Source organism: Athene noctua, chromosome 14 (genome assembly GCF_965140245.1).
Source record: "Athene noctua chromosome 14, bAthNoc1.hap1.1, whole genome shotgun sequence".
Lineage (NCBI taxonomy): Eukaryota > Metazoa > Chordata > Aves > Strigiformes > Strigidae > Athene > Athene noctua.
Genome location: NC_134050.1, coordinates 11,362,803 through 11,374,399, shown reverse-complemented (window position 1 = coordinate 11,374,399; position 11,597 = coordinate 11,362,803). Strand labels below are relative to the sequence as shown.

General features: G+C 46.5%; 1 protein-coding gene across 5 annotated transcripts in view; it reads right to left on the bottom strand.

Moving 5' to 3' along the window:
- Window positions 1–1,249: 1,249 nt before the first annotated feature.
- DEAF1 (DEAF1 transcription factor) overlaps window positions 1,250–11,597 on the bottom strand; it is a 25,212-nt gene continuing 14,864 nt past the window's right edge. Inside the window, exons 11-13 of one of the 5 annotated variants that reach the window (XM_074917873.1) lie at window positions 4,380–4,445; window positions 2,544–2,633; window positions 1,257–2,025 (exon numbers count right to left, since the gene is read on the bottom strand). In XM_074917873.1, the coding sequence (XP_074773974.1) occupies window positions 1,921–2,025; window positions 2,544–2,633; window positions 4,380–4,445 (261 nt within the window). In that variant the 3' untranslated portion in view covers window positions 1,257–1,920. Of the gene's footprint in view, window positions 2,026–2,543; window positions 2,634–4,379; window positions 4,446–11,597 lie in introns of all 5 variants that reach the window. The other 4 variants (XM_074917872.1, XM_074917876.1, XM_074917874.1 and 1 more) reach the window with 4 other exon arrangements.

Below are 11,597 nucleotides of genomic sequence, written 5' to 3'. Positions count from 1 at the left end.
TGGGCAATAGACGAGGCAAGAAAATTAGCTGTATTACTGCAGGCCCAATTAAGACTGTCTTTTCAATTAGCTAATTGCCTTTAAAGCTTTAGAAGACAGGCAATCATAATTTAACAGTGTGAGAAGAAACTATCAGATACTGAAATGTTACTCTGGGAAGTGGGAGCGAGCACTTTGCTATGAGAATCTAAGGACTTGCCTGTTCTTTCCCTCCCAGGCGCTTTACACAGGTAATTTTTGTTCCTCTCCTGCTTCAGCTCGTGCTCAGCTCTCCGCTGGAGAGCGGTTTCTGTCAGAGGAGGCCGGCATGCTGCTGCCTTCCCTCTGCCAATGCCTGTCCCATGCTGCTGCCCGCCAAGCCCTGCCTTCGGAGGAAACACTTTGCCAGTAAGGAACCAGAAAGCGACACTGGGCAGGTGCCACTGACGTGGCTTGGAGACGCGTCACCTGCCCGCGCCAGCCGGGCCCCTCTGCTGCCCCTCGGCAGCTGCTGCTAATGGCAGAACCTGGCCGATGGGATGTCCCAGGAGATCTTGGCAGCAGCAAGTGCTGGGAGAGACAAAGAAGCAGCTGCCACTTCCCTGGAACCCCTGGGAGTCGAGTAACAAAAGTCACAGAAGAAGGAACGGACTTGTCAGAAACCGCTAGTGTAAGACTTAAGGATTCTCCATCACATTTTTCTCTATTATCACTTTCCCCTATCTCTGGACAGAATCTTCTTCTTTTGATGGTGTTTCTGATGATGGATTGGGTCACTCTGTGATCCAGGGGTGACCCTACCAGGAGTGTTAGCTGAACAATAACTGCCCTCGCCCACCAACACAGAATCATCCGAATAACTGGGCGAATAACCAGGCGGGACAAGTGACCCCTCAGAGCTGTAAAGCCCGAGGCTGAAAAAAAACAACCAGCCAGAGGCGGAGGGGGGGATGGTGGTGTCTGCTGAGACTCCTCCAGCCTGGGGCGTTAATCTTCAAACACAAATAAAGATGCCTGATTAGCCTAAATTATTAAAGAAATACATTAATAATTAATTTTTTCTTGCAGTGAACAAAGCAAGTAACTTCCTAATGCTCTGTGCTTTAATTAGCAGCTGAGAGGTGGGGACGGGACAATCTGCTCTCCCTCCGGGTTGGGTCAGGTCGGATTTTGGCCAGACAGACGCTGCGAGCTACAGCAGAGGCCTGGGGGAGGCTGTGACAGGGCCGGAGAGCAGAGACATGCACGTAACCGCAGCCGCTTCCTGCATCGATCAGTACGTTAAAGTGCTGCCAAGGGAATTAAACAGCATCACTGGGCACACTCCTGCTTTCACCGCACTTTATTTAACAACGTGTTATTTTTCACTTCTATTCAAGTGCAGAGGCTCCCATGTGTTCCACATTTGCCCAGCACAGAAGGAACACGGCGGGGAAAAAAACCAGTTCTTCCATTGGCCAACTAAGAACTTGTACCGACTTTTAGAAGGCAATTAAATAAACCAAATGAAGGTTCGTTTCTTTTTTCAAACAGGAGGTAGGGAGGCACAGGGAGGAGGAAACACTGGCAAATCTCAGTGCAGCACCTGCTGTGGATCCATCTCCAGAGAGAGGATGAGATTGCTGTAATCCACATGGTGGAGGTTCCCAGCTGGCCAAGGCAAAGCTTCCTTAAACCCAAGGTGGCTCCCAGCTGCCAGGCTGCAGTTAGGTGGGGGTTGGTTTTTTTTCCAGATGAGGTTTTCACAGTCTCTGTAGTATTCAAAATTTTGGAAGAGGGATCTGGAGTCGGCAAAATGCTGTCACAGTATCAAAAAAATCTTTCAAAAATGAGTTTGCTAGTGAGAAGAGTGTGGTTTGTAAAGGACAGACCGTTCACACCGGGTTGCCGATCCAGCCGGCCGCACCAGGCCCCGGGGAGCGGTTGAAGAGGTAGGTGTGCTCAGACGGTGACTTTCTCCATCACGCTGTCAGTGACGTGCACCTCGTCAGCCTGCACTGTCACAGCGGCCGACTGGCCACAGATATGCTGGTGGTCCTTCCAGTCCTGCGGGGGAAGAGCAGAGGGAGAAGCATGAAGGGAAAGGGCCCAGCAGGTGCAGTGTTTGAAAGATGCTTTCTCCAGCAGACAGGCTATGGTGGGTCTCTACTGCTCGGCCAGACAAGACTCACAAATGACAGGAAAGGAACCACATGCCATATCAGAGGACACAAACTAAGCAGAACACTGTTTCTCAACACAAAAAACAAAACAGGGCATTGATGAGTGTTAGGTCATGGAAAATATACTATAAAGGAGTCAGAACCTTGGCTTAAACCCTCCCCTGGAAGAGGTCATACAAGGCAGCATGCCCGAAGGGCAGGGCCACAGGAGGGGTCTTAGGTCAGCAGTGACAAGGGAGAGGAGCTCAGTTCCTACAGGACTGAAGCCATGGGAAGTTCTGCCACCTGCTTCTCTGGCTGCGCTGACGCCCCTCAGGTTGCAGGTAGAGCCGTCTGCCTCTCACCAGGGTCACACAGCCCCCTCCAAACAACACAATCTGCAACTCACAAACAAGCTTTTACCTTTCGCTGGCAGAAAGTGGAGCAGTAGTTGACTTTGTGGCACCCCGTGCACTCGTTTGTTGCCTCACGACCGCAGTTGACACAGGACTGCTGTGAGAGGGGACGGCAAAGGGACCAGGTCAGAGATAACAACATCAGGAGATCACCGCAGGGTAATACAGGTGCTGTAACGTGACGTGATGCAGGAGCCCCTGTCTCCCAATAAATCTTCAACACACGAACACAAAGAGGCCTAGTGGGTTCTGGACGTGCCTTCAGAGACCCCCTCCTCACCATTCTCACAGGGATCATTTTGGAAAATGAACTGTATTTCTCTTTTCCTTTCTGGTGGGCAAGAGGCCCTTCCCAACCCTGGGTGAGACACTGAGTGGAGATCTGTCCACACACCACAGAGGTGCCTCCCTGCAGGCGGGGGATGTTACCAACCACAGCCAGGCCACTGCAGGCTGCAGTGGGGACCCCTCATAACCAAGGGCAGGTGTGGGCCAAGCAGCAGTCCAGGCTACCTGCTGGCCATCCAAGCTCTGAGTTTATCTCAAATTTAAAGTTTTAAAGGCAGATTTGGTCAGTGGTTTGGTTTGGTTTATAATCCTGCGTATGTCTGAGAGAGGCTCTGAGGAAGGACAAGAATAGGCAGAAGGATGGGACCCTTCAGTTTAATCTTTCCCTATTTTCAGAGAGGAAAAAAGGATCGCTCCCACGGGCTGAGCAGGTTTGTTCCTTTGCCACTCCACAGCATGACTACATATGCAGCATCCCAACAGGGAAAGAGAAGACAGAGGAGTAAAATTAAGAAAGCTGTAACAGGAGCAAGGACTTAAACCTGGAAGACGAGATAGGATACATGGGTGAAGAATCACACCTAATTTTTAAAGGATGTTTTTGTGTCTATCGCTTTAATCTTATCTCAGTGACATCAATTAACATAACCTGTATATTTAGGTGGAAATATCATTGAACTACCACAAAAATAAGCACTTCACAGAGCATTCTGTTTCCATCTCATTAAATTACTAACAAATCATTAGCACGTCAGAGCCGCAGTGTGAGGCCGCGACAGGAAGTGTTTCTCGGCTGTGAAGGCATCGCAGTGTCTTTAGTCCCACCAGCTCCTTCTCTCTTTTGAGCACAACAAACCCAACAATCAGCACGCTGATTAACACTAAGTTCATCACACCTGCTCACATCTTACCAAGGTACCTACAGTTCAGAGCTGCTGTGACTGAACTGTGTTTGTATTCCTGATGTACAGCTGGGGATTCAGGCCATCAAAAAAGGGCTTAAAGCTGCTCTCCGGGGCTGGCAAAGCCAGTCCCAAAGGGTTACCTGAGCGAGGCTGCACATAACCTCTTCAGTGTTGGAAAATGTTGAAAATACACAGTGTGTGTGGTTGTACCTGGAGATCTTCGGAAGATGACTGACTAAACAGCTGGAAGGGCTTAAACCACAGGTCCTGGACTAACTCAACTCATGCTCCCAGTCCCAAAGTCAGAGGGAATCATGCAGTTCTGAAAACCAGCTCACAAGACAAAAAGGGAGAGAGTTTCCTTCCTGCCACGCCTCAGTGACAGCCATCCATTAGAGGTGAGTGAGATCGATTAACCTGGCCAGACGATGATAAAGGACTGTGAAAACCTGGAATGACTGGGAAAGGGGACATGCTCTGCTCGAACAGAGCATTAGTCCTGCTAAGGAGAGCTCAGATCTCTGCCAGAAAGCAAGGCCAGAAACAGAATACGTGCCTTCTGTAGCAGTGATAAAAAACTCTGCATCTTGAATTGGAACAAGAACAAGACCAAGAGACTCTTCATAAAATATAAGACATCCCCAGCTTACCTTAATGATGATTTCTGTCTTCCCATCCACATCTTCTGCTTGTTGAAATAACTGGTTCTGGTATTGCTGCAAGGAAAAATACACCAGACCTGTCATTTCACAGATAGAGCGTGACGTGAGGGGTTGAAAAGGGTGCTCTGCCTGGAGGGTCCTGACACTGAGCCTGCTTCTGGCAAGCCCAAAAGTGCAGCTGAAGAGGAACCTCACTCTGACCTTACAAGAGAGGAACACTGTGCCCTGACCTGGAGACAGATGAAGCCTGTGAGAAAATGGCCTGAGGTGACCAACTGCTGGTTAAGTACAGCATTTACTCAAACCCCGCTCTCCCCAGCCAAGCACTCCTCCTTAAAAGCAGTGGCTTAATTGCCACGGGGGAACTGCACCCCTCACATGAGGACCTAAGCAGTTAGTGAAGGGAACATGAGGAAAATACCAAGGTAGTAGGGTCAAGTGCCACCTTCTTGGGCCAAAGTTTGGATCAAGTCCAGTGATCCTAATCCACTAACAGGCAAAAGGAGTCTAGAGGGATGGCACAGCCCAGCAGAATGGATTAGGGAAAAAAACCAGACAAAATGAACACACCCAAGACTTCAGAAACAGCATCAACCCTAACCATTATTCCTCCTTTTAACAGAAGCATAAAAGGGCTTTCAAAGAGTTTTTGAATTAAGCAGTCCTCTGGAGGGGACTTTTTAAACACACTATGGGTGTGTTAAGGATCCATTTCACACCAGTTCGAATCCAACCAGGTGCAGCTTTACCTACTGCCTGGCCACGCTCAGCAGCCAATGCTGCTGAGACAGGAGTCCTAACCCAAAGGAATCCACAACCAATGCCAACTCGACTATGTGCTAACCATTTTAAATTTATTGGGAACAGTTAAAAAGTAAGAAAAAAGCCAAATCCCTACCTTCAGGCAAAGCAGGTTTATCCAGGAGTATGACCCAACATATAAGGAGATTAAAGGCTTAATTTACAAGTGTCTCTATGACCTGACATCACAGTATTTATTCTCCTGTGAAATCACAGCCTTCAAAACTTTCTATTACCAGGACACAAATTCAAATTAAAAAACTCTAGGGAGATGGAGGAGGTGGCAGGGAAACCTCTTGCTGCAGACTGCAAAGGGTGTGACTGGGTCCTGCCGTTATCTGACAAATGGGCAAGACCAGGCTAATTAGCAAGATGGGACCCAAGATGTCCCCAGCACTTCCAGTACTGCGTGGGCAAAACGTGCCCCACGTGTATGGAGATTTCAAAATTCCTGTTTTGAAAACCAAAACTGTGTCCAAATCAAAAGCATTCTTGTGAAGACGGGAAGTACACTGGCAAGCTTGAGATGTGGCCTCTGGCCTAAGAATCAATCCTGATAGGTCTCAGGAAGAAAATTACTTGATTCTTGAGAGAATCATTAACATCAGTGAGCACAGGCCGTGGGGAAGCTGGGACTCAACACCTGGGGCCGCAGCCTCTGCCCTCTGCCTCCCTGCACTCAGGCAGAGAGCTGGGCTGGCCGGCAACTGCGGATTCTTCAGGAATGGTTAAAATGAGCTTTCCACTGTTAAATGAAAGACAAATGACCAATCGTAAGAGAACCAACCTAGGAAAACTGCATAACGTTTCTAAACTTCTTTTTCGTGAATAAAGTGGAAATACAGATAACAAGGCATGTGGTGAGCTGGAATTTCAACCCAGCTTGAAAACCTCCACAGACGCAATCCCAGCTCGTACGGTCCCCTCTGCGACAGCCCGTGCAGAGACAGTGCCAGGGCTGAACACGCCCAATTCCGGTTCTGATAAAGCGCCGCAGCTCCAGAATTAAAACCCTTCCCACCACCAGACTCCACTTCATCCTCTGCGCGTGCAGCTAATCCCGTTCTCCGGGGAGACTGCCAATGAGAAAGGCTTCAAGAGGAAGTCCAGCCTTGTCTGAGCCAGAGCAGCTCCTCCATCTCTGCTCTCGGCCCCCAAAACCTCCCGATGGAAACTCTACATTTAACCCCCTTCTGTCTCCTTTTTATCAGCTCAGCACAGCTGCTGGGTAAAGAATTGGAGCTGTGCAGAAAGTACAAAGAAGGAAAAGGTGTGATAAGAGAGAGGATCAAGCCAGACACATCCAGATCTCTCACAGAAACAGCTCCAGGAAACTGCTAACTTCCAGTTCTTAACTGTTTTCACTGCTGCTTTGGAGTACGCAAACCATGATTTGCTTACTAGAGCTACATTTCTTAAATGCATGACCCTTTTTAGGTTAATTTCATACTCTCTAGCCCTAAATTGTTTTAATCTTTCTAAAAAGGAATTCAGACAGTCCAGCTGCTAGCTGATTTAATCTTCCACCTTGTTTTCAAATGGGCTGGGCTCCAAAGGCATCACTGCATTACACACTGAGGGCTATTTCAGTTAAAACACTTGTCAGATTTTGACACCAATTCTTTTAAATTTACACAGAAAAGCTGTTTAACACATTTCCTGAATATCTTTACGATCTTCCAGCAATGTCTTCTGGCACAGAATGTGATTTCATGTATTCTCCCCCTCCTAAAGTTTATCTGATAGAAACAATGGCTTAATGCACACTCAAAAAAATTACATTGCCAAACCACGCAGATCTCTGTGCAAAGTACTGTCTTCAATCCACTCCCTTCGGGCCAGTCCTGGGAGTTGTCAAATACCTGTTGTAAGAGACACTGAGCCTCTGTTGCCCCACTCACTCTCTTCCGTTTTTCCCTAAATCAAAAAAAGCATCAAACCCAACATTCAGAGGATCAGATACACTCAGTCACAAGCTAATTAATAGCGATAGTGGTGAGCTTTTTCTTAATAGCTGGGTGAAGTTCTGACAGAGCAGTGGTAGTTAATCAATCCCATGCAAAATGCTGCAATTCAGAAAAAGCATACAAACATTTTAATATTTTCTTTTTTTTGCAAGAAGCATGACGCATTTTCATACAAACGCTGAGGTGGGGGGGTTTATGGTTTGCTTTTCTTTCAGAATGTCATTCCCCAAGACTTCTGAGTAACATAAATGTAACATATTTGGTGTTTGCCAATATGAAGCCGTGCACAGGCTGAGCACCAGCTGCGTCTGCGCCTCTTGTTTACACACACGGCTTGTGGCTGTCGCCGCTTCTTGAGCAGTCAGCTTCGTGTCTGGAACTAACTCCGTGAGGGCTCTGCTTATTAATTAAGGAGTCCTCCTCATCCACAAGCACATGAGATGCTGCAGACAGCATACACAACAGGCAAGGTATTTTTAACCACTTTCTTAAACTCCTGCACAATTTTGTTTCAGAAGAAATTATTGCAAAAGAGAGATTTTCATAAATGCTGGAATTGTAGATTTCAGGTTTACAAACTGCTCTTATTTCTAGGATTTATAAGGTTAACGCTTTTTTACACAACCTTTTACCCAGAGACCCTACCACTGCAAATTGCTATGCAAGCCCTCTGTGTTACCCTTAAAAAGAGCAGGCTCCGAGGCACAGAGAGGCCAAGGACTTACCCAGGGGCATCTAAATAACTTGTGGCACAGATGGAAACAAAAATTGGAAGAGATCCTCAGTCTTAAAATCTGCCCAGCAAGCCATGATCATTAAACAAATTTACAGAAATTAAAAAGGACAAAGATAGCAACAGAGTGCATGCGAGGACTCCCAAACTACAAAATTATGGGCAAGGAAAACTCTGTTGGTGAAGCTGTTAGCTCCAGCACTCGGAATCTGACCTATAGTTTCTTCAGAACCACTAAGGACATCACCAGGCCCCACCACAGGGTGTTATATGGCTGTAATTGTATAGTAGGGAAGCAGAGTGAAAAACCCCTCACGTCAGACAGCAGAGCACAGTGGAAGGCAAGTGTATTTTTCCATACTTTCTCTAATTGCCTACACAGACAGGCATTTATATTCCACTACTGTACAGCCTGATGCCCAAACTCTCAACACGTCCCAATTCAGCCCCCTGTTGCTTTTGAGGACTCTGTATCTAGGTATCGCCATGTGTTGGGAACTGCAAATAGGGATCCAATCCTCCTGCAAAATTCAGATTAGACATGCCATCTTAAGGAAGAAACGTGACTGTAGATGCTTCTAATTTATGCTGCACTTACAATTTTTTATGGTTTTCACTTGCTACATTTAGCTGATCCCATTCTTGCCACAGTTCCTCTCTGGTGTTGGCATTTCCACCTCCAAACTGATATAAATGAGGGGAATAATGTATTCCTGAGACTCCTCTGAATAGTCCTGGATAATATCATTAGCAAGCGTGACCGGAATGAAACCGTGATGTCCGCTCTTTGACTTCACAGATAAGAACATAAGCATCCAGGCAGCACAAACATCTCCCTGGCTCAAAGGGAACTGGAAGCAAAAGCCTGCCTTTCCCAGTTGAGAGCTCTGCAAGTCCCACTGGGACCTCCCACTGCTCCATATGGAGTACAGCTTCTGGTATTCAAAGCCAGTCAACCAAACTGCTGCTATGTGGGAGCAGACTGGCTCATTTGTGATATTTGATGAACTCCAAAGCTCATTAATTAGTAACTATAATAAGTGAAACACAATACAGTAAGTGATTTGTAATATACAAGGCATATAAACTGTGATTAAAAATTGTTAATGCTTAATTTATCGCTCTCTAGGAAGACTGAAACAAAACTAACACACAAGTAAGTTTTCCTGCATGTTTGCTGTTCTTGCCACTTCTCCTCTACTCTGCTTAAACTCGGGGCCACTTCAGGCTCCCTCTGGAAGGCAGGTGATGACAGCTCTGTCCCCAGCACCCTGCCTTGCTCATCTCCCTCTTTTGCCGGGGTGACAGAGGGACACGGTCAGGGATATGGACACTTACAAGATCAAAAATGATTGAACTCAACATCCTCAGGAGCTGGGACACTGAACTGGGGAATAGATCTGCATCGCTGTGAAAACTAAAGATACCTATTAGTTACAGTCATGCCCATGAAGTTTGTGTATGCACTTGGGAACTAGCATCTTCCCAAAAGATTTCTTTAATCCAGTTACATATTAAGTGTCTCTTCCAGGAAGAGCTGAGTCTACAGCTCTGTTATAATTTCCTCTATTGTATAGCCTTTGCTCTGCAGCTCTGATACAATGACACCGTCTTTCACTTCCAAATACGGAGGAACATCCTACTGCACAGAAATTCTGCAAACCCACGGCCCTCCTACAGAGAAGCATCCACATGGCTGCCTTCACCATCCCCGCTCGAGCAGACGGAGGAGGTGGTGAGGAGGTTTCCCTGTTTGCTAGCCCTTGGAAGTTCTGTCAGTGTAATAAACACAAAGTAGTGATAAAGCACCTATTTCCCTTGTGTTAAATTGGTTCAGCAAACATCAAGAACTGAGGCAGGAAGACACCTCTTTTTCCCTCTATACCTTAATCTGTCAAGAAAAGCAGTTTGACCACACACATACTCAGGGTGGGAAAGAGACATGCATTACAAACTGGGGAAGCATTCATGAAATCAGAAAAACACCCTTGACCAACACAAAAGCAGACAGCCAATTATTTGACATTTATTGTAATTACTTCCAATGCTAGCCCTGTACCCAGAAACCCAGAGTTTCTTCCAAAAATGGAAGTCACTTGAAGGAATTCAGAAATAGCTATCTGCAGTATCATCCAGATGGTTCCTGAAGCTAGCACACAGCAGCAAGCTTGAGAATTGTTATTTGGATATTAAAAAAACAGCATCATGAGCAAGTGTTTTTATCAAAATACAAAACTGTTGAGGTATCCATTACACAATAAGAACGGGAAGACACACAAGTTGTATAATTGGGGATTCAATAGTTACTGGGAAAGGGGCTTCCTCTGGAAACACAGACGTGCTCATCCTTGCCTTGCAAATTCAGCGCTTTAATTAATACAGAAGAGTGATTTTAAATCCCATTCCCTGGGAAAGAAGAAACTAGAATTACACTGAAGTGAGGTGGATTTGGATCAGAGGGTGAGGGGAATGGACTCTGAACAGCCATTCCAGAAACCACTGTAAGGATAAACAGAAGGGAAGACAGCACATAACTGGAAAAAGAGCAGAGAGCGAAGTTAAACAAAGTCAGATGTTCATCTCTGAACTGTGTCAAAGCTTCCAATTTTTTGGTATCTTTTTTTATTGCTCTACAGAGCTTTTTAGCAGGAGACGGCCCAACCTGGACAGCAGCACAAATACCCATTCTGCCCAGGCAAAAGGCAGGGAAGAATTAAGACTCTCAAGGTATCACACACCTGCACATCAAGGATGCAGCGTACAGAAGAGTTTAGCAGAGACAACGTGGCAAAGAATATCAAAGATGCTGCAAGGACTGTCATAGGGGTTCTCAGTTCTCAGCAAAGTCTTCCCACACACATTTCTTCAAGGCCTCTTGCTGCACACTCGTGCCTATGAATTCAGTGGAAAGCTGACGTTAGCAATAACGCCGATGGCAACAGCAGATAGTGTGGCGTACAGGAAGGGAGTTCAGCTAACGCCAAGGACGCCAGTTTCACAGAACATTGCCCCCCACCTCTCTCCCTCAAGTCCACACCAGCAGCTGTGGATCTGGGGGAGAAGGGGAATGCATTCAGCAGCGCATGGAGCCAGATTCAGGGTGCATGCATGAGCTGGTGCTCAGAAGAATCCAGGGTCCCTACCATGCATCAATTAAAGAGAAAAAAAGCAGGGAGAACAGGACAGTCCTTGCAGATAACCCCTTGCAGAGGAGAGAAGGGCCACTGGGTGCAAGCCAATGCTCCTGTAATGCCAGCCAGCCTTGCAGTCTTACCACAGGACTCATGCAAGATCAGCTTCGCTTACACAATGCTCAGCAAGACACCTCTCAACTTTACTGCTTATCTTCCCCATAAACTCCACAGCTTGCTGTTCTTTTTATCCCTCTGCCTCTTCAGGCCACCAAAAGCCTCTTTGATAGCCCCACTCACTTGACAAATAAAACAGCCACCACACGGCTGAACACTCACTATCTTTCCTACAGCAGAATTCAGTGCCCATGTCTCATAAATTTCAGGATGGCTGATGGGAGAGCTCAGGACTCATAACATCAGTTTGTATTACTAGCCTGCTACCCACAGCTCCTGGAAACCCAGAGCACTCTATTCCTTCCCCATGATACAAATAACTCAGATTTCTCTTGGTAATACTGCTCTCAGGACATTGAGAAACAACTTCTAAAGACTACCACTGTTACAGCCAGTG